The sequence below is a fragment of the Humulus lupulus genome, chromosome 8, assembly GCF_963169125.1.
Source record: "Humulus lupulus chromosome 8, drHumLupu1.1, whole genome shotgun sequence".
Taxonomy (NCBI): Eukaryota; Viridiplantae; Streptophyta; class Magnoliopsida; order Rosales; family Cannabaceae; genus Humulus; species Humulus lupulus.
In genome coordinates, this window is record NC_084800.1 from 3,293,566 (window position 1) to 3,318,477 (window position 24,912).

At 32.7% G+C, this 24,912-nt stretch overlaps 1 protein-coding gene across 1 annotated transcript; it reads left to right on the forward strand.

The window, feature by feature from the left end:
* Nucleotides 1-22,528: 22,528 nt before the first annotated feature.
* Nucleotides 22,529-24,289, forward strand: LOC133794181 (protein PAL OF QUIRKY). The gene is made up of 2 exons (XM_062231385.1): nt 22,529-22,841; nt 22,955-24,289. Exons 1-2 carry the CDS (start codon nt 22,592-22,594, stop codon nt 24,034-24,036), a joined length of 1,332 nt encoding a protein of 443 aa, XP_062087369.1. The 5' UTR covers nt 22,529-22,591; the 3' UTR covers nt 24,037-24,289.
* Nucleotides 24,290-24,912: the final 623 nt, after the last annotated feature.

The window sequence follows — 24,912 nt, forward strand, 5'->3', positions numbered from 1 at the left end:
GTGAAAGATATGTTTAGTATAATAATAATTAATACACCTACTAGATTCATAAATCGTTCTTTGAATTGTTTATCACAACGTGTATGGTGCGCACTCCTATATAGTATAATAAATTATCTTACTCCATGCAACAATATAATAAATTCCCTAAAACAAAGGGGCTGTTCGGTAAATTTTATATAATGATTAAAGGGCATAAGAATAATTAAATGTTTTGTTTGGGACTTGAACTTTAAGAGAAAAAAATAAAATTGAAAAGATTTTATTTTTTATGTTTGGATTGAATCAATAAATTAAGAATTTTTTTTTATAAAAATTAAATTTAAAATATAATATAATTTTTAAAAATTTACAATAATTATAAATACATACAAAAAAAATATATATATTTTAAAAAATTTCTTACTAAATTTGTGGAATATTTTGAGTATTAAGAAATTTTGCTAAAAATTACTTACTACTTTGAATAGGTCAAGTAGCTAGTTGATGTGATTATTTATGGTTTATTGATAATAAGGCACTACGAAGAATAAACCAATCCGTTTGTAGCGGACAAAGTGAAGTGGCAGGGAATCTTTCAGATTGTTTGTGTATGGGACTTTTCTTTTTGTGATGTCGATAACTTATGCAAAAATATTCAATCAGTCGAAATCAAGAAAATATTTGGTGGACATATTCAACTCAAAATTAAAGGTCGCCTCTAACTTCTGAAACTAAGCATATTAAGTTTGATATGCATACATCTTTATACCCCAAACTTTAATCAACTTTTTTTTTACAATCAAACATTTCATTGAAAATAATCAGAGTGAAATACTTTAGATAAGAATGATGAAAAATCATTCAATCGTGCAAGTTCACCTTTCACCCTAAGTGTATGCGCAGCTAATTTATGAGTAATTTTATTAGTCGAACTATGAGCATGAATTAGAGATGTCTTAGAAAAATTTGATAATAAATTTGTTATATCTTCTAACAAATATCCTAACTCATTAGTATACAAATATCTCTTAGGGTGAAAATTATAGTTAAACTACATGTAATGATAAGGGAGAAGTAGAGAATCAATTTCGTCTTAGTGTTGTATTTTCATGAGAAATTATAGTAAATGAATCAAAATAATAGTATGAGAAAACTAATATCCTCATTTTTAAAATTGTAGAGAAATGACAATTTTATATTGTTGATTACCTAAATTATCATTTTGCATCAAGCCCCAAGTGAATATTATGGTTTATATAAGGTTAAATATGATAAAAGTAAATGTAGAATTTTACTATACTATTTTATTGTATTAGACCATTTATTAATTTTTTTTAAAACTATGATATTTATCTAAATAATAGTTGATTTAAGGGCTATTTTACTCGTTGTTCTTATTTTCATATATTATTTTGATATGAAAACACTATTTCATACCAATATTTGTGTTAATCATATCTATCACACGCTACAAATGAATAATGCCAGGGATCTTATCACAACAACCTTTTTAACACTAATTGATGTGATGTGTGAACTGCGTAATTGTCATTACGAATTTTTTAATGAGAACACATTCAAAAGTTTGATAAAAGAATTGAGAACACATTCTATTGTTTGTCTTTAATAACTCTAAGCAATATTTCTTCTTCTTATTTTCTAAGCAAGCGATTTTGGATGAGCAGAATACAATCCTGTGGCCATAGGTTGATTGGAATTTCTTTTTACTTAAAATGACTAGGTATAAACAAGATTCTTAAAATGGTAGTGTTTGGCAACTTTATGCATTAGTTTCGATCGAGTAAATTCCAGTGCCAAACAGTTTTCAGGATTTGGGCTTTTCTTTCTTTCTTTCCTCGTTTCTTTTCAGGACAAAACTTGGGCTTTTAATGTCAGTGGCCAGGCAAGAATAAAAGAAAAATTACAATATTTACGGTAATGTTAAAAAAATATCGTTTTTTACGGTAAATTAAAATAATTACATATTTATTTTAAAATTTATTCTTACTTCCCGTATAATACTTCTCTTCCCCTTAAAATTTATTTGATCAATTATCAAACTAATATATTATTTATATCTAAATAGATATATATATTTATATAATACTGACCACTTATAAACTTTAAATTAAATATATATATATATTTATACATATATATATATATATATGATAATATCTTATTTATCTCATTTTTCTTTTTCCATTATGTACACTTTTCGTTTTTTTTTTCTTTTGTCTTTTTTTCGTTAGTAATTTTAGTTCATTTCCATATTTTTTTATGCTAATAATAATAATTAAATATGGGGTTTTCACTTTTTTTTTTCTCTTCATTAATATTACATTTTATAATTAATTTGTTTATCCTATTTTTATTTAAATTGATATAAATGATCTTTCAATTTTATTATATATATATATTCATAAATTTTTGTAACATATATTAATGGTAGTAAGAAAGATAGTGATAAAAGAAAATTATATTGTTTTGAAAATCATAGCTAGTCAAACCTGAACACTCAATGTTAAACTAAAATCTTAATCTAGTCAAAGTTTAAGCTTTGTTGCAAAAATATATTTTAAAGTTAAAAAATTAGTTTTGTAAATTTTTGTAACAATCATGTTAAATAAATTTATAAATATTTATGTAAATGTTAGTTACAAAAATATAAAACTTGTTTACAAAATTATTGTAATTCACTAACTGCATTTTTATATAAATATATATATAATAAAGTGTTTTATAAATAATGAATATCTTAAATTTATATTTTTAAGTTGTATAATATAAATTTGATAGTTCCTGTAATTTTTTTGGTACAATATTGTAACATATGGAAAAATATAATATTTTTAAGTAAATTTTGATTATAATATCTTAACTATAAATTATTTTTGTAAATGTTAGTTACAAAAATATCTTTTTTAGTTATGTATCTAATTTTGTAAACTATTGTTACAAAAATAAAAAATTAGTTATGAATTTGTTCGTAAGTTTTATGTACGAAAAACTACAATTCTAAAACTAATTTTTGTAAATAGTATTTACAAATATGTAACATATATTTACAATTTTGTAACTGATATTTACAAGTTTGTAAATGTTGATCACAAAAAATTGTATTTTATCACTTTTATTTACGATTTAAAAGTCACTCTGTATTTACGCTTTTACCATTATGTGTTTTTATCAAAAAAATTTGTATTTTTGTAATCCACTGTATTTTTCATATTTTTTTTTAACTTTTAGTCCATTGCATGTAAACGGCCCAAATGGTCACACCGATGGATTACAATTGTGTCAGCCCCACAAACTTTGTTCTTAAAAGTAATGTGTAATTTTTATATCAATTTCAAACAGATTAAAAGAAATTGAAAAACCAATGAATTTACATCAATACTTCAATCTATAAATAACATACAAAAATAATAAAATTATTAATATTGTAAACGTAAATATTAATTGTTTGCATTATTGAACTAAATTTGAATAATTGTGTTAAATATTCGATATCGATATCTTTAATGTTTTCGGATGATTTTTAGCCTAATTCTTTTTATAATTTTGTATATTATAGTTATTTAGAGCATCTGTAAATTTTTAAAAGATTAATAATTTATAATACTGAAAAAGAAGTTCAAATAAGATATTTTCTACACGCATAAAAAAACAAAATATTATTTTAACATTATTTTCGCTATTGTAAATTATTTAAAATTTCATAAAAATTTACAAAATTCTTTAAATAACTAAACTATACACTAAAAAAATTATGTCCGAAAAATTATCGAGGTACTATATACCCAAAAATAGAATGTGCATTCTAAAATTTCCCAATAGCTTATTATATATATTATATTGTGAAATCTACATCCATTACTGTGTTCTCTAAAAAAATAATATTTTTTCTGTTCTTGTTAAAAAAACTCTTTTTTTTATGTTTTTATTATTAAATTTTTCAGTAGGTATTGGGTATATGTAAAATATATTTTTGAGAAATTATTAGTTTTATAATAAAAAGTCAAATTTTTGTAAAAAAAAATTGTATTCTTGAAAAAAAAAAACATTCAAAATGATAAAAAAAAATTATGAAAACATAAAAATATGCATTTTTAAAAAAAAAAATCTCATATTATATTATGCCTTATATATGATGAGTTGTTGAACAAGTTCAAATTAAAATACTAATAATGGCTGTAGTAATGTTATGGACTCGACGAATAAAGAAAAAGAAGGGACACTACTTTTGATATTTAAAATAATGTTTTAAATTAACCATAACTATTATTTTACTTTTGATGAACTACCATAACTATAAAATTGATTTGATAGCCATAATGTTTGTTCATCCATTAGAGATTTTCGTAGTAAAGCAGGGTCGTTCATAATTAATTTGAAAAGAGCATTCCAATAGTTCCCAATTTTTTAACATTTAAATTATGTAACAAAATATATAAAAAATAAAAATAAGGTTTTAGTAATGTAATAGGGAATGGTCTAAGAATGGAAAATGTGTGTAAAAAGAAAACAATAAAAAAATTAAAAGCACACTGCTACATGAAGTTTATGTCACGTGAAAAATGAATAGTACTGTACTTGGCCAAGTAGTGATGTGAATTAAAAAAAAGGGTTCACAAATGGATCAATTGTAGTCTGTAGAAGAGACCACGATGAGTGGGTCATCTGTTTTATCACCCTAGATAGATAGACTCATAATAAATAAAAGTGAAAACAAACAAATCATTGTGCTCACCTCATACCAAAGACAAAAGCCACAGTTTCGAAAGTTGGGCAATAATAATTCTATTCTGTGATCTGGATTGGCTCCCCAATCCAGATCAACCATATCAATTGAAATAATGGTAAAACACGTGTTATTACTAAACAATTACCAATTGATTTTTATTATTTATATACAACCTTATAATTTTTATGGCTTAGAATTGCTGTTCAATCGATCTTAGAACAAGAAAATGAGTTTGAAGACAGATCAGTTCTAATAATAGACCCACACCCACAACTAAGTACCATGGGCCCTCCATTATTTGATCAATTTCCCACATATATTTATGTTTTTTGTTTTACAATCTATAATAAATATTCCTTTATCGAATTTGAGTAGTACTTGTTAAAGAACAAAATCTCACATACAAAGAATGTGAGATCATCATTTATTACTAAATAATTTTGAGATAAAATCTTATATTTTTTACCATGCACAATTTTATATTTTCGAGACTATTTTTCACATTCTACCAGTAATTTCAGCTCAGCTGGGACTGAATATATACAAGGTATAGATAATAGATATAGCATTTTATGTTGTCCACCAAATGAGAGTAATTGGTTAACTCTATTTTGGGTCGATATTTTGAAGTAGCAAGTAGCAACCATATCTCAGTTTTCAATTCAAATATATTTTGGGTGTATATGATTCGCAGAGAGGTCGATTCTTTTTGTTATTATATTTGAAATTGGAGGGTCTTATTTTGTGGACGAAAGGTCTCAATCACGACCACCGCCCTGGGTTGGAGAATTAATAAAAAAGTAGACTAATGAAGTTGTTTGCAAGTTGCAACTAAATGTACACGTCACGATCGCGTTTGGAAATAATATGATTCTTTTAAATCTTTTCGCAAAAAGACAGCTAGAAATAATTATCACGCAGATTGCAGCAGATCATGGTTTATTCAACAAGTTGCACAACCTATTAAAAATAACTAAACTAAACTAAAACAATGCATTTGAATACTAAAACGGAAATAGCATTGGGTTTCCTAGCGCAACAAATTTAAAAAGCGGGGTTAATTAAGTTTAAAAACTCTCAAGTCATTCAAAATAAATTTACCAAACATGAGTTAGATTTAACATTTTTATTCTAACCAAACCAAACCCCCATACCAAACACCCCTAAAAATTTTACAGCAAAATAATTTATTTTTTAAAATTATTTTATATTCTAACATAATTTTAATAATTTTTTGCAAAACGACATCTTATAATTTAGACAGCTAGTAAAAAATTTAGACAGTTGGTTGAAAAATTCAAACAGTCAGTCGAAAATTTTAGAGAACTAATCGAAAAATTTAGACGACTAGTCGAATTTTAGATGGAAGTCATTTTGTAAAAAATTATAAAAAATATGCTAGATCACATAATTATTTAAAAAAATATATCACTTTTACTCATATATCTTATTTTAATGATTACTATGGGAAAATATTTTCCAAGTTCCAATCCTAGATGGTGTTTATTGAATTAGAAAATTAAAGGTCACTTGGCAATAATTGCTAAATACCAATATAATTTTTTCTCACAAGGAGCCTCTTGGGACCCACCCCCCTAATAAGGTGAGGATATCATGCCTAAATGGAAAATTAGGTGGCAATGGGGGCATATTTTCCATCTTTAATGCGAGATCGAGACATTTATAAAGTCTTCATTTATAATTTATATTTTATTATTTTTGTTATATGTTTACATATTCTAATAACATTTATTTTTTATATACAATAATGAGATTATAGTAGTTCAGCCCATTAAATGTGACCTATCTTCTCTACAGAAGAGAAGGTTATCAGTATTTGATTTTACACAAAGTCTGACAACGTTTCTATATATTCAAGAAAAATTCCCATTCCTCTCTCACAGTATTTGATGTTGTTTGGGTGTATAAAATATATATATATACACATATATATATTTATTGTGTTGGGAATATACTATGGGAAATTTGGGTATTTATAGATATTATAAGTGCATATATAAAAAAAATATCGTTTTAACATCATTCCAAAATAATGCTAGTATTTATTTGGTTTCCAAAAATATCCTTATTATTTTTTTAGCCTCCATCTGTCTTCTCTCTCGGGTTACATTTATTCTTTAGACACTATCATTCCATCCCTTATCAATTAAGATACTAATTTGTGCATTTCGAATAGATCTGTGCATGATTTTTTGGTTTTTTTTTTTAATTTTTTTCATAATTTTTTAGAACTGAAATGTAAAAATTTGCAGAAAACTCGATCAACTTCGATAGACCTCGATGCCCAGCTCGATGGGCCTTTAAAAATCATGATTTTCAAGAACAAAAAACATCTGCCTCGATAGGTCTCGATGCAAATAATTGCAATTAATAAAAAGTGCATAACTTTTCACTCGGGTGTTCATTTGATGTGATTTTTTTTAATTTGGGTATTTTCTTGAGATCTACATGTCTGGGATGTGTACACACACATTTGGGAAGTTTAAAGTTTAAAAACATACCCAACTTTGAAAATATAAAGGTATTATATTTGAACTTTGGTGTGTTTTCAAGCTTTCAACTTCCCAAATGTGTGTGTACACATCTTAAATGTGTAGATCTCAAGAAAATACCCAAATTAAAAAAAAAATCATCTTAATCGGACACCCTAGTAAAAAATTATGCACTTTCTATGAATTGTATCAAGGTATGTCGAGGCTTATCGATATGGTATCAAGACAAATGATTTGTTTCATGAAAATCATGATTTTTAAGATATACCTCGATAGACTTCGATGTACTTCGACGCCCAGCTTGATGGGCCCTTAAAAATCATGATTTCCATGAAAAGAACCACTTGCCTCGATAGGTCTCGATGGAAATCAATACAATTAATAGAAAATGCATAACTTTTCACTCGAGTGTCCGTTTGAGATGATTTTTTTTCGAATTTGGGTATTTTCTTGAGATCTACACATAGCCATGTGACATAACAGTCACGGCTGGGCTTCGGCTCACAGATGCTCTGTGGTGCAGGTAAGGGTAAGGAGAAAGCCATCCAACCATGAGTGTAGCAGGCATGAAGCGGCGTGTACATGTTTGGCCAGCCTGGTTGCCACAGCTAGTGGATTTTGGGAGACGTTTGTAAATGAACCTAGATTTTGTCGTTTGGTCGACTTGGTTCAGTTTATATGTTGTAAATATTTCTAAACATTATTTTGGGATCCCAAGTGTTAAAATTTTATGATTTTCAATAAAATGGAATTATTTCTAAAGTTTTTTCCTCTGTTTATGGCTTAGTTACACTAATTGATCTAAAACCTCAATTAGCGAGTTGAGTGCACGTTTTTAAACTCACTTAGTAATGGCTCTAAGGAAGTAGGGTGTTACAACTTGGTATCAGAGCGAGCCAAGGTTATTGGTTCTGGAGATTGACCGAACATGTACACTTACTGTCAGTGAAAAGCTCGACTCAGGGTTGGTTAGTATGATTGACTAATATGTTTGAATATGTGTTTGAATGCCCTGTTTGCCTGCTTATCTTATATAGAGCATGATGAATAAGTTAACATATGCATGATGCTAAGGCATGGCCCGTTGTGTGTTATATGCTATATGAGTTATTGCTTGTGGATGGCTAATGTGTTTGGGAGGTGGTTCTTGGATGTTGTTATCATGCCTGATGAGCGGTGTCGTTGGTTGCAGGCATATTTGTTGAGATGCCTCGGCAATCAGCTAGACTCCGCAGCAGTAGGGCCGAGGATGACAACTAGGGTCAGGACCCTCCACCTGCCCCATAGAATTGGCAAGAGATGTTTGCCGAGATGGAAGCAAGACTGCAGCGAACAGAGGAAGAGTTGCGACAGTTGAGGCAGCAGGCCCCACCTCAGGTTACTGGGCTGCCAGTGCAGCAGGTTGCAGTGCCAGTGCCAATGCAGTCTGCTATGGAGAATAAGTGGGAACCTTTGTATGAGAGGTTCAGGGAGGTTCAGGAAACAGCATCCTCCCACCTTCGAGGGTGGATTAGACCCACTGCGGGCAGAGCAGTGGATGAATATGACTTCCTTAATTCTGGATTTTATGAGAGTTCAGGGGAATGAGAGCGTAGCTTGTGCTAGCTACATGTTTAGAGAGGATGCCCGCATCTGGTGGTGGATTTAGTGAGCATAGGAGGAAGGCCCCAGATTCCTTTGTTCCTCCCAGTTCAGATAGGAGGGCACGGGATAAATTTTATCATCCGGATTGATAGAATTCAAGGTCCCGAAGACTAGAATTATGATCTAAAGTTATTTAATGGATTAGAACTTGATGGGTGGATGATGTTGATACGTTGTGACTAGGTTTTCAGCGAGGCTCGGACTAGGGGTGCTCGAGACATCGGTGCTTAGAAAGCTCAGGACACAGGTAAGAAAACTGTTGTACCCATAGAACAAGGCAGGCCCTGTAGTTTGTGTTGCAGGGCACGACCCTATATGATTATGTTGCAGGGCATAGCCCCCATTGACTATGTTTATACATGATTAAGTATTTGTTTAATTATGCTATTTGTGCATATATGTGTGAATGAATGGTAAGAGACAGGAACGGCGAGGACTGGGAATGGCGAGGGCCGAGAACAGCAAGGCTGAGTACGGCATGGGGCCGGGGAGCAGCGTTAAGCACGCGGAATGCAAGTTGCCATGGTGAGACCCTATAGGATACCTGGGATATCCTCACGGTGTAGACCGTGAACCCAGGGCATGGTAAAGCACATGGGACGGCATGGTCGTATGTGTTTAGCCTGTTGGTGGTTTTATTATATGCTGGTTGATTGATATGCATATGTTATTTGCTTATGCGGAGTTTTCTTGCTGGGCTTCGGCTCACGGGTGCTCTATGGTGCAGGTAAGGGCAAGGGGAAAGTCGACCGCCATGAGTACTGTAACGCCCTGTTAATTAGGGTCCGTCACCAAGTGTGTTTAAAAATCAGTGCTGGACTTGCTAAACAAGTCATTTGAACTAAACGTGTGATTAAGCCACTAAAGGTTTAGGTATTAAAACTTTTGGTCAACTCATAAGCATTTTCATTAAATTAAAAGCATGTTCTTTACACGGGATCCAAAAAAAAAAAAACAGTTTAAAAGCTAGTTACAACACTCAAGTTACATAATAAGCCGACCTAGGCGGAAAAAGTTGGGTTTAACCCTAGTTCCCTTGAGCATCTCGACCGTGGCGGTCGAGCGAACCGCATATGTACATGTCACTGCTATCGCCCTCCGACTCATGGCTGGTTGAGCTTCTCCTTGCCTTTACCTGCACCACAAAGTACCTATGAGCCAAAAGACTCAGCTAGAAAACACATTAAACAGTTCACAGAGTAATACTTCTGTCAAACAGTAATAACTGAGTTTGATGAAGTTATTATTCAAATCAGCAACCATAGGGTCACGCAAGTGCGTGTCACACTTCCTTTCAATTTTTTGGCATCCGAGCCAGTCAAGCGCATGTGGCACTCCCAGGGTGGCCCAACCATGGTGGCTTGCACTCCATGTGCACAATGCCAATCTCAGCTTATAAACCGAGTCCTTTAAGTCCTTGACTTATAAGTCAAGCCTCACATGCCCCCGACTTGTAAGTCGAAGCATTAGGACCCTCGACTTATAAGACGAGTCTATTGAAGTCCAATATGCCCTCGACTAATAAGTCAATCCCCATTTAAAATCATAATAACCCTCTGGTTTATAAACCGAGCTTCCCTGTCACAACAGACAATCACATATCTCATATAGCATGCATAACAATAATTACAATGAATTAAAATATAATTAAACAACAGTCATAAGCATAATCATAATTATGCGCATTCCATTGTACCTAATCAGATATTCACAAACATAATTATAATCATGTTCATTAACAGAGCCAAAGCCTTAATCATATCTATATTCAACATTGACTAAGCTCTAATCACACATTCACATAACGGGTGCAGTTTTCTTACCTTCGATCTGAATGCAAGTTACTAGCGACGCCCTTTGAGTACGATCCCCGATTTGAGCCCTTAGCGTAGACCTAGTCACAACCATAATAAGGAATTCCATCAATAGTGGGAGAATAAAAGCTTCCAGACCAAATCCTAGCTTCCGGTTCGTCGAATTCCACTCAACAAGGAAGTAGAATCGACCCCGAGCCCAAGAGGTTAAGTTCCCGACCTAAAATCCTCATTAGAGCCAAATATCCCCTTAAGGGTCGCGACCCCAGGGAACTATGCCGCGGCCTGCCTCTAAGTCAGAGGCTCGACCCCCTGGAAAACCAACATGCATCACGACGCTCCCCTGAGGCGCCGCGGCCCACCTCTGCCTCCGAGCCCTCTTGGCTCCTGCTTGCTCCATAGGGCCGCGGCATGCCAAGAACAAGGCCGCGGCCCAGCCCTTCGAACCCAGAATTTATGGGTTTTTCCCTTAGCCGATCCCAACTAAAAACCACCCAATTCTATCCTAATCTTCCAACTCAATTTCCATAATTAACACAACCCTTCCCAGCAACAAACCCAACTGAATACTAGATCAAAAACCCATCAATAACCCAAAATTCTTTCCTCAACTACCAAACATGCAAAAAAACTTTAAACTTCAATCAAAACCACAGAAATTTCATAGATGAATTTTGAATTAAAGACCCTACCTCTGCTATGTTGATCCTCTTGAGCTAATCCACTAGTTCCCCAAGCTTAATACCTTAATTCCTAAGCTCTGTTCTTCAATTTCCCCAAACTTCTTCCAAAACTTCAAGAGATAGAGAGAAAATTAGTGAGTTGCTGAGAATTCCTTTTGAATTTCCTAACCCTTCTGATACGTTCCCAGCCCTCCAAGTCCTATACTTGGACAGAAATGACTAAATTGCCCCTTGCCCTTAGCCTATTCATCATATGCTCTCAAGGGCAATTTTGTCCTTTGCCTCATATCCGGATATTCACAACTTATATCCTATAAATCTTGTTTATTCCAATTTTCTCACATGATTACCAATAATTTCCCATTACCCACTAATTCCCGGTAATATACTAAATTACTAAAATACCCCCAAGCTCACCCCGAGCTGGGTATAAAACTCCGTTGTGACTTTTTCGCTAACTTGCTCATCGGGATCGCCTCGCGTTGAGTAACCCAAATGTATCTACATAATAATGTGGTCTCAATCACACAAATACAAATTTGCATTTATACCCTGAACGGGTCAAATCACTAAAATACCCTTCTTATAAGAAACGGGCTCACATACACATATTTAATATTTCTAACATGCAAGCATAGTTATATGATAATATAATTCACATAATAACACAGTTATTGCCTCCAGGCCCCCTAATCCAGGGACTAAGCCACATTAGGAAATTTGAGAAGTTACAAGTACGGAGAGCGCGAAGCGGAGAGCGCTAAGCGACACGTACATGTTTGGCTTGCCTGGCTGCCACGGCCAGGGGTATTTTTGGGAGATGTTTGTATTAAACCTAATTTTATCGTTTAGTCTAATTTAATTATATTTTGAGTTGTAAATATTTCTAAAACAGTATTTTGGAATCCCAAATGTTTAATGCTTTATAATTTTCAATGGATGGTTACATTTTCAAATTGTATGAATTTTGTTTATGGTTTAGCTACATTTTTGTCTTAAAATCTCGATTAGCAAGTTATTTGCACATTCTAAACTCACTTAGTAACGACTCTAAGGAAGTAGGGCGTTACAAAATATAATTAAAATACATATATCACAAAAAGAAGAAAGAGCAAGATTGAAAAAAAGGAAAACTTATTTTCGTGCTCCGAATTCTCCGAAAGAAGTATTCTTGTCATAAATTTGGTAGTGTCGTTGAACCCACGTAAAACATATATAGCCAACTAAAATTTCTACGTTTACCTAAAAGCTAGCTCTATATGCCTCTGTTTAGGAACCAACGATATCTATAGTCACCGATATATCACAAGTCGACATGGAGACATAGTCATTTGCAATTTCTGATCTTTTTCAACTCCATCAGTTGTTGTTCATGATCATCATCATCATCACCGCCTAGCCAATTCTTGATCACGTGTTGATGAGCCACATGAAAGAGCGATGCTCGTACCTGGATTGTAGCCACAACTGTGAGCACTTGATTGCCATGACTGAGTTAAGAACTAACAAACTTGTTCGTTGCAACACTAATCTATTTCATAAAAATATAGTTGTTTGTGTATTGCAGTTTGTATTAGTTGCTTAACTTGCTATAATTTGGCAACCTATGCAACTTCTTTGGCAACCTTTGCAACCTAAGCTGCAACATTTTTTTGCAACTTCTACAAGCTCTGTTGCAACATATGCAACCTTTGGAACTTGAGGTGCAACTTTTTTTGCAACCCTTCGAACATGAAGTGCCACCTATTTTGCAACATATGCAATCTTGAAAACTTTAAGTGCAACCTCTTTGGTAACCACTAACACAGCTGACCAAACTAGCAAAACAAAGCATTAAACTAAATGACACACCCCAAACACATGAAACACAACAAACAAAGGGGAAACTTATGATATAGTTAAAAGAACACATAAGTTTAATGTGTAAATTTTATATCGTAATAAGATAGTGACTCTCAAACACAGCCACTTGATGCAACAAACAATATTATAAAACCAAAGCTATATGTTTTTTTTTTTTGGAAGAATATAATTTCTACACCCACCCACTTGATTCAATTATACATACGTGTTTAGAGCGCCATTGCCTTTTCTACTTTAAATCCCCCACACCACAAATATATATTAACTTTATTTTGGTGAGCAAGGAAAACACCACTAGAAGGATATTGAATTTATCTTATTCTTTTTTCTTATTTAATAGAAGTGCATAAATAAATGAAGTCAACAAATAAAAAAATATATTCTCTAAAAGAATATTGTCATGTTCTAGTTCCTATATAATTGGTAAACCAGTACAAATATTTGACTGTGGGAGATCGGGTAAAGAAATGGAGGTGAGGACTAAATAACTGTAATTATGGAATATGAAAAAGTTGATTACCGTATGAATGAATTATTGCATATATAAAAGTATAAAAACTTAATTAATATCGTAAATGTAACACCCTACTACCCAATGACTGTTACATTGTGCATTTTAAACAGTGATAAACTCGCTAACCGAGCCATTTGGCCATAATTGTGTAACTAAATGTGATTAACGATTTAAGGTTAAAAATTTTGTTCAAAGATATAACGTTTCATTAAAACGTTTACTATATACATTGGGATCCCGAAAATATATTTTAAAGGTTAATTACAATAAAATATTTATAACTAGTCGACCAAAGCGGCAAATTAGGGTTTAACCCTAGTTCTTCTTCAATTCCTCGGCCGTGGTGGTCGAGCAGCCGCATATGTACACATCGTCACCTAAGCTCTACAACTCAAGGATGGTCCAGTTTTCTTTTGCCTTTACCTGCACCACATAGCACCCGTGAGCCGAAGCTCAGCAAGAAAACTCAATATGCTCATGAACAGGTAATAACATGTTACTAAATCATAATAGGCATGCCTAGTAGTAACAACCCTACTCATGCATGAAAGCAAGTCCAAATAAATAATTATGGGGTCCTGCGTCTGAATAGATGACTAATGAGTCAATCTCTGTGTGGGTGACTAATGAGTCGCATCCTGTATAGGTGACTAATGAGTCACACTCTGTATAGATGACTAATGAGTCTATCTCTGTTAGATGACTGATAAGTCTATCTCTAAGGTAGATGACTAATAAGTCTCTCTGTATAGATGGCTAATAAGTCTACCCTTATGTAGATGACTCATAAGTCTATCTCTGTATAGATGACTAATAAGTCCATCTCTGAATAGTTGACTAATAAGTCACTCTCTAAGATAGGTGACTAATGAGTCACACTCTTAATAGGTGGCTAATGAGTCACACTCTGTATAGGTGACTAATGAGTCACACTCTGGATAGGTGACTAATAAGGTATTCTCTAAATAGATGACTGATAAGTCCATCTCTATATAGATGATTGATAAATCTATCTCTGTGTAGATGACTGATAAGTCTATCTTTGAGGTCCCATGCCATCCTAGCCATGTGACGTTACAGTCACCTGAGCTTATAGCCCTGGCTCTATGTAACTAGCCTTTAGACTAGACAAACGCTTTTAGTTTTCGTCAAACTTATGGTCGGTCAAGCATTTCATGCTTATGATGATAATGCTTATGTCGATTAGATCTAATCTTTTTGGCTTGTGTTAAACACGCTAATACCGTTCTTGACTAATAAGCCAATACCATACGACCAGTGCTCAGTACTCCTGCCGATCTTGACTGATAAGTCACAACTTCACAATCAATACTGACACCATTTTCGTTCTCTGACTGATAAGTCAGTGCTTCCTCAATGAGGTAATGCAAACATACATACATCATATGTCAAATATCCAGATATAGGGCATTCAACATGCTTAATTAATAATCACAAGCATAATTATAATCATGCACAATTACAAAGACTTAAGCTCTGATCAATCTCATATTCAACATTTATGTCATGCCCTAATCACATGTATATTATGCATCACATGCATCACATATTGGGTGCTGTTTTCTTACCTCTTTTTCGAGCGTGAAATAATAAAAGAACGACCCTTTGAGAATGATCAATCCTTTGGTCCCTTAGCGGTCACCTAGTCATAACCAAATATGAAATCTCATTAATAAAATAAATCAATAAAAGGTTTATAATCTAAAACCTTGCTCCCGGAACCAATCCCGTGCTCTCAGGACTTCCAATCCACCCAAACGGGGTAGTGGAACCATCCCTCGAGCCCCTACAGTCATCCCGAACCCTAAAAATAGATCTTGCTGAAAATGACCTAGCGCTGGGGCGCTGCTGGGGTGCTGCCCCACGTCAGAGAGAACCCCATTCTCTCCTCTGCTTAGCGTTGGGGCGCCAGCTGACAGACCAGAAAATTCTGGTTTTTCTCCTCTGCTATTTCCCTTTAATACCAAGCTTCAAAATCAACCCAAACATCATACAAACCTATAATTTAATCCTAAAACCTCAACAACACCTCAACCTCATCAAAACCCAAGTCCAAACACAATCAAAACACCAACACATACCCAAATCCACAATCAAACTTCAAGCTAAGAACTAACTCAAAAACAGAGCAACAATCCATAAACTTGAACTGAAATTCTTGTAGGAAATACTTATTGCAGGATCTTTATTTATTTTCATGCAATTTACATATTATCAAACAAACATGCAAATTCCTAGAACATGCTCCTATGAAATTGATACAAATACAAAGTAAAGTAAAAACTTACATTACGGAGTGGAACTGGAACAACTCCATCCTTCAATCTCTCTAACCCTTGATTCCTTTCTGTAGCAGAGTATTATCAAGAGATTGAACAAGATCAGCAACACAGTCTTCCTCACCAAGCCTTTGATCAACCTAGAACTAGTGTGGGCTGGTTCTCAACACATGAGATAGAGATCTTGCAGAGAAGAAGAAGAGAGAGTGGCTAAGAAAGGATTAGAGTGTCTAGGTTTTCACTTACCCAAATCAACTGAGACTGACTTGCTCCTAAAAACCCTAGATATCATATTCCTTATATAGGAAACTTAATGAGATTTATTTAAATTTAAATTAATTAAAAATAATAAACAAAAATAAAAGTCTTGGGCTGCCATAAATGGACTTGGGCCCAATCTCTTTGTTTTGAATTTAAATCCCAACTGGGCCTAAATTCAAAACCTTTTATTTATTTATTTTTAATTAATTAATTAAATCCTTATTCAAATTAACTAATTATAATTTGAAACTTGATTTAATATTATTTATTTATATTGATACCAATTTATCAATATTAATAAATTTACCCAAAGATTCTCTTTTATTCTCTAAATCTCATATCTCTGTAAATTTTCCAAAATTGACCTAGTCAACTTTTAAAAATCCTAATTGATAATTAAATTAATTAATTGAGACATTCTAGATGATTTACTCAAAGGTGATGCGGGGACCATGGATCCATGAAATCAAGCTCCAACAAGTTACCGTGAATTTATTTACGAATAATTTCACTACCTTATTAATTCCTCGTGACTCCACTATAGACTCGGAATTGAACTCTTGAATTCATAGAACGTATTTTCAAAACCATAAATACGTTATCCATTGTTATAACCATTACAATCAGTCAATCCTCTATCGATGACTTACTAACGAGCTGGGTGCGAATTACCGTTTTACCGTTTTACCCCTCATCAGTATTTTATCCTTAACTCCCGCTAAGTTCCTTATAAATGATATTTCCGTGAACTTAATCACAGAAATGAGATCTCAATCATTTAACCTTTTGAACAAAGCAATTAAGGAAATCATCTTTTCACTTCCATACAGAAGTTATAGATTTCGTATCTATGAATAATACTCCCACTCAATTACACTAATAAATCTCTAAGATGTAAGTATGGGCTAGACCGTAGGGTAAGCTGGTAACGAACAAGTCAAAAGATTTAAATAATATAATTAGTAGAATATTATCACTCAGAATTAAGATCGACTTAATATATGGTCAACGTTGTGACATTGATTAGATTTGATAACAACGATACTTATTTATCAATCAATAATCAATATCGGTCCTAGTCCGATGTAACTAAATACATCCGATCAGTGAAAATCCAATGCCTTGGACAAGACATCACACCCTGAATGTGTAAGTTGATCATATTGTAGATTGCCTAATCAGTGAAAATCCAATGCACTGATCTAATCTTAGGACTCGTTCTTTTGAACATATAATTATAACTATAATCCACTGTGACCTAGTCACTATAATTGTAACTATCCATATGTTCAGGATTTTATAAATGTTTGTATTATTTCAATAATCATGTAATAAAACAAGCAAGCAACACAGTTGTCAAACTAAATGATTTTTACTACTTTTATTGATAATATGAAATCGTGCTACATGTCCGACATGGTTTTATAAGGGCATAAAACCCAACAATTCTTACCTCAAACTTGAATTAAACCCCTTCCAATGGCTGAACCAATACCCTAAGCTCAAAAGCTTTGATTCCCAAACTTGAACCCTCAAGCTCACTTCAAAATTCAAGCCAAAAAGAAGAAGAAGAAAGAATCGGGAGAGAGAAGATAAATAGTCTCTATTTTGCTATCCAATTCCTTCTGCAACTTTCTAATTTTAAACATATCCTATGTTCAAATGACCTAAATGCCCCCAAGCCTATTTATTTCATTTTTAAGCCACCAAGGACAAAATTGTCTTTTTCCCTCTATCTCGTTAATTATAATTAACATCCTCCAATTCCCATTATTCCCAATATTCTCAGATACTAATAAATCATATCCCATTGCCCTATAATTCTCAGTAATGTACTAATCATCAAATTACCCCGAGACTCACCCCAAGCCCGGAAATAACCCTGTTATGACCAAACTGTTAACTTGCATTCAAAAATCGTCTCATGCCGAATAGCTCGAACAAATCCACATTATAATGTGGCCTCATTCATAATTCACCAACACGCATGAACAAATATGCCATCAACGGGCCAAATTACCAAAATGCCTTTATAATGAAAAGTGGACTCATATGCATGCATTTATCATCATATAATAATATAACTCACATAATTATGCATATAATCATTTAATGACATAATAAATTAATTATGGTCCTCTTGGCCTCCTAATCAAGATCCTAAGCCTTATTAGAAAATTTGGGTCATTACAGTGAACATGGAAAAATCATGTAAAAAGTAGTATATATTATTATTTCCCTAAAATAAAAAGATGAGAACAAAATAAATAAATAAATAATGAGAAATAATTTATTATTATTTAACATTTGATTTTAACTTAAATAAACTTAAATTGCTATTATTTATTTAACTACATACATATATTTAAGTTTTATTTTATTTAGGTATGTATGTACTTAAATAAATAATAACACTTTAAATAGTCGGACTTAAAAGTAAATATATGTTATTTTAGTTTGATTTCTTTCAATTAGTGTGTAATAGTTTATATCAAATTTAATTGTGTATTATATGTTGAGTCATCTACAATAAAAGTTGGTGATTGTATTACAATTTATCATCATCATTATCATCATTATTATTATTATTATTATTATTATTATTATTATTATTTGTTACATTCAAATTTCAAAATCGTCATAAATGAGTCTTGAAATATAGGCTCATAAAGTGTAAGCTCAAAAATGTCAAGTAAGGGCTCAACACTTGTATAAATTAACATGTTTCCTGATTTGTTCCTATTGGCGACCGAGTACCAGTTAAGAAGGTTCGAGCTTAAGCATCAAGCTCGAAATGATGAATTTTCTCCGAAGTATATGAGAGCAATTCGATCCATCATTGCAAGCTCGAAAAGGTTGATCTCCCAGGGTTAAGCTCGATGATATTACTGGCTAAGGATGAGGCTAACCAGAATGACGAGGTCGCGATGTTGGTCGATCTCGAAAGTGTGTAAACTATATATTCGAGGTCGGTAACCTAGTTTGAACGCGGTGGCTGTTTGGAAATCTCGACTTCTTAGGGATTTGTTGATATCTGATAATAAATCCGAATATCATAGGATATTATGTAATTAATGCATTTATTTGTATTTATTTCAAATTAGAATTGTAACTTCCCGAAATAAGAGGGAATATATTTTGTAAACTAGTCTATAAATAGACTGGAGAATTTCATTTGTAGACGAAGACAATTTGGTACTGATGATACTCTGCGAAAATTGTTTTCTGAAAGCTTTAAGAGAATTCCACCACCCAATAATATTGACTCGTAGACTAGTCAGATTTTAGCTACTGAACCGCGTAAAATCTCGTATATTTTTTTATTAGTTTACTTAATTCAGTGTGTAGTTCTATTTTTATTTAAGTTGACGAAAAACGACGTTGATATTATTATTATTACTTTATTATGAATTTTTTTCATTAAAAAATAAACTAGAATTTTGTTAAAAAAAAGTTAAGGGTTACCGTTGCCGACCATATTATTATTTAAGAAATTAAAGAAACTACTAGTGGAAATAAATTATAGTAAGTCTATATTCAATTTTTGTTTATATTATAGCGCTAGCTGACTTTGCTTTATCTTTTACTATAAATATATATAGCCGAAAAAATCATATCATTTAAATAAGAATAATAATTTTTAATTGCGATCATGCATGCATGCGTATAACCTTTTATATATTTTTTCTATGTAAAAAAAGCTAATAATAAAAGGACAATAATATAATGTGCATTACTTTAAGTAAACAAACAAACAAACACTGTATCATGCGGTCTTATTTGTAAATCTTATCCAAACATAGGAGTATTACACGGGCGGGGCTTCAAAAAGAGTCTGAACAGCATTGGTGGGGCTTCAAAAAGAGTCTCAGCAGCATGACTATTTTGTATTTTTGATTTGTGAATAATTTTCAAGTGTGATTATTTTTTTTATGATAGTGTATATTATTGTTATTTAGAGTATCATATAAATTTTCAGAAAATTCTTAATAATTTACAGTGCCGAAAATTAGGTTCAAACATGCTATTTTCTACGCGTATAAAAAAATTAGTCACACGTGCAACAACCTGCTTTTAAACTAGTTTTTAGCATGGTAAATTATTTGAAATTTTCTGAAAATTTATAAGAAGATCTAAATAACTACAATATATACGATCATATAAAAAATCGCGCCGAAAACTGTTCACGGATTGAGAACACAAGAGAGTCCCACCGATAAGACTCTTTTTAAAACTCCTACCATACAAATTTCCCCAAACATATTCTTCCACTAAATTAAACTTCTCAATTTTTTTTCCTTCAAACTTTTCCTGGTAATTGGTTAATTTGGGTAAAAATGAATAATATAACTCATGAACGTGCTGCTAATTTAGAAAATAATATTGCTCTACAAAATTAGAATATTGTTGGGAGAATATGAGTATATGACCAAATACGAATCTCTCATCAGGTACCTAAAATAATTTTTACATTTGGTCTTCGTCACCTAAAGTTTAATATAAGTTAAATGTTGATATTTTAATAGATGAGAATACACAAACTGTTAGTATTGAACCATTATTTGAAATTCTAATTGATAAAAAACAAAATGTTATCGTGGGTGACTAAAACTCTCTTATCGGTATTCTTTTCCTTTCTGTGTTTATTTTACTATTCAAATTTTATCCTAACTTGGTAGTTAGAATGTAAATTTATTGCTATATTTTTTAAGGTTTACATTAGATTCTTACCCATTATATGGTTAAGACTAGATTTTTTAAAATTACTTTTGATTTTACATTGATTTATAACGGGAGGTAAGTACCCTCTGTTCTTATCCTTTAAGTTTTTCTTTTATTTCGCGGATTTTATTTTTAAATATTTTTTTAGACTTATTTGTAACTAAACTCCTTAACCTAACCCATATTTTCTCACTTAGATCCCTAATTCACAACTTCTGAAACAATTAACATTGGGTCTGTTTGGTAAAAATTTTGTTTTTGAATTTTTTAAACACAAAAATAGAAATATTATTTTATTTTTGTTTATTTATTTTTTAAAAATAAAAATATGTTTGGTAACTATTTTTAATAAAAAAAACAAAAAATAATAAACGGGTTGGATAACTTTTATTTTTATTTTTTATTGATGTTAATTTGAAGAAGAGAAGAAAAAAAATTGAAAAATTGAAAACTGTTTAAAAAAGTTTTGAGAGTGAAAAAATTTTATTTTCAAAATTTAATAAATTTTAATTAAAAATTTAAAAATAATAAATAAAAATAGAATTACTAAACACATTTTATGTTTAATTGTCTAATTTTTAATTAATCAAATAAAAAACTATTTTTTTTAAGTGTTACCAAACAACACCATTATTAGTCATCTTCTTCACTTTTCCATCCAATTTTTCAAATAAAAACTAAGATTTTGTGGCAAAATTTCCTAACATATACATCATTTTAGTCTCCTTTTTCTAGTGAGGCTGAATTGACTATATCACTATAATTATGGTATTATTTACTTATTACCTATTTCTTGCCTCGAGTGCATGCACAATTCTTTCGAGTATTCATATAGGGCCTGTTTGGTAACACAAAATAATTTTGTTGAATCAAAACTGTGTCAATATATGCATGATCTTTAGGTGGATGAAAAATGAATTGTTTTGCACGCGATTAAAAAAAATAATCACACATATAATAATATGTTTGAACTTAATTTTCTACATAATAAATTATTCATAATTTTCTAAAAATAAATTTGTAAGATAGTATAAATAACTACAATAAATACAATCATACAAAAATAACGCCAAAAACGACATAAATATATAAAGTATACACGAAGAAGTATTAATTTTTCATGAAATTATAAAATTTTATTTGTCTAGTTAAAATATAATAATATTTAGTAAATTTTGCGGAATAATATGAGAGCATGCTAACATCACAGTCGGAGTCATAGTCAGCACTCAAAAAACACAAAACAAATCAACTCAACCACTTGTTAGCTAATATTATACTCCACTTTACAAATTTAAACATAAATAAATAATATATAAAAATTTAAAAGGTGGGTCCCATATTTATTTCACCGTTAAACTAAAAATCAAGAAAAAAGAAATATGATGCTTTTAGTTTGTGTGTGACTTGTGTGAGCGTGCGAGCCTCAATCTCATCTCTTCTTCACAGTACACTCGAATCTAACTCACAAAACATTCCTTTAATACCATTATCGCTCTTCTCTCTCTCTCTCTCTCTCTCTCTCTTTTTTTTTTTTTGTTATTTAAAATGGCCTCCTCTCACCACCATTCGGAGCTCGACTCTTACGCCACCGACTCCGTCGCCTCTTCCCCACGCTCCGATCACCAGCCTCACGACGTTCACACACGTGTGCGCTTCATGTGCAGTTTCGGTGGCAAGATCGTCCCTCGACCACACGACAATCAGCTCCGATACGTCGGCGGTGATACTCGCATTGTCGCCGTTCACAGAGCCACCAACTTCTCCGGCTTACTCACCAAGCTCTCCAAACTCTCTGGTTTCTATTTAATTTATTAATTTCTAATTCAAATCCGATCGGATGAATTTGATGTAATTTGATTTTATCTGTACTGTTTGTTGATCGTATTTTGGGGGTTTTGTTGGCTGAAGGCACCAGCGACGTGATCGTCAAGTATCAGCTTCCGAATGAGGATTTGGATGCTCTGATCTCTGTGACGACCGACGAGGACGTGGAGAACATGGTGGACGAGTACGATCGATTGGTACAGAATCAAAACCCGAAATCCACGCGCCTCCGGATTTTCCTCTTTTCCAAAGACGAGGAATATTCGACGACCAGTAGTATTACTTCGATCCTCCACGGCTCCACCAACCGGGACAATTGGTTCATCGACGCGCTCAATAGCGGTGGCGCGTCGACCGATCTCCAGAGAGGCCGCTCCGAAGTTTCTTCAATAGTATCCGAAGTGCCGGATTATCTATTCGGGCTTGATAATCCAGAAGATCCCCAGAACCGTGGCGGCGATCCCAAGTATAAAATTCGACCCGCTTTGCACGACTGCGTTTCGGGTTCGGATCCTGGATCCCCCGCTCCAACTGTTTCTTCCCCGTTTTGCTCCACTTCGTCTGTTCCTTCCGTCCATTTGATCCCGAACCTCCCACCCGTGCGGACCAAATCAGAAAGTCAAGTTCCGATCATGGTGAGCAGCACGGAAGCGAGCGAGCCACCCATATCACAACCGGGTGAATACACAGGAAATTCCACGCTCCATTACGTCCCCACAACGGATACTCGTTATTCGGCTCAACCCATACACCAAATGCCCGTTTACTACGTCCCAACTTCGATGGCGCCACCCGGAAATGTCCCAATCCAACATATTCCAGTTCCAATACGGGCGCCTTATGTTCCGGTCCAGCAATACCCAGTTGTGACGGGTCAGATTCCAGTCGGGTACCATTACCCGGTTCAAGGTGTGGAACAGGTGTACGGTGGTGTGGGAGGTCTGAGGCCTGCCACGTCATTGGATCCACGTGATCTTTCGGGCGCTAGATTGGTTCCAGATGGATTGAACCAGCAGCAGCAGCAGATGTTGTATGGTGTCAGAAGTCAAGTTCCGGTGTATCCGGGTATGGCAGTACCCGCCCAAGCCCAAGCCCAAGGGGAAGACTTGCGAGGACCCGGCCTTGGACTCGATGGAAAGATAAGTAAGGTCAATTATTCATCTTGACGAGTTAAAAAGAAAAGGGAATGATAGTTATAATAAAGGTCAATGGGAATCGTTGACTAATGATTGATTGTTTGGTATATAATTTTCTGCTAGCCTTATTTGTATAAACTTTTTTGGTTGAGGGATCGATGATTGAACTGTTCAACTGTAATTAGTTTTTTGGATTGTTTTTTTTGTTTGTAGTGTGATGAAACTGAATGTTATCTGATTTGTTTTGTTATTATAAAAAAAAAAGAAAAAAAATTATCCTAAAGTCATGTTTTCTAAATTAGGTGAGAAAAAGTGGCTCCCTTTTGTATATTTTTCTGGATTATTTTCAACTTCTGGTTCTATGCAGCTTTTCCTATTTGACAATTATTTATTGTGTTATTACTAAAGTTTAATAATAATAATAATAATAATATTCCCAGAACAATTGTAGTAAATAATGCCAAACAAGATTAAAATAAATTTTAATGCAAATTAAGAATTAAAAAAAATTAATCTTCAAGCAAATACAGAAGAATACAGTATTATCGTTATCTATAAATAGTTCGTCCACCTTGATTCTCTTTCTTACGACAGACTTCTCTCTCTATTTTTTTTTTATAAAAAAATAAAAGCATAAAGTGGTTTTGTCATTTTCTAATTACACGTGTCGTTTGCTACTGTAGCCCTGCAGTAAAATTATAGTTACCGTCTTTTTTGTAACCATTGACACCAAGTGCTTTCGGTATTATATCTCTGGGAGCCTCTGTGGATAAATGTAAGGGAAATCTACAAAAATGCATTAAAAGTTAAAAAAAATCTTAAAAATATGGTACATTACAAAAATATGGAATTTTTGGATAAAAACACGAAATGGCAAAATTGTAAATACGGAGTGGCAAAATCATA

Excerpts from the sequence above, each read along its gene's own strand:
- LOC133794181 (XM_062231385.1), top strand. The coding sequence starts at position 22,592 with ATGGCCTCCTCTCACCACCATTCGGAGCTCGACTCTTACGCCACCGAC. Across the intron at positions 22,842-22,954 it reads CAAGCTCTCCAAACTCTCTG|GCACCAGCGACGTGATCGTC; the intron begins GTTTCTATTTAA and ends TGTTGGCTGAAG.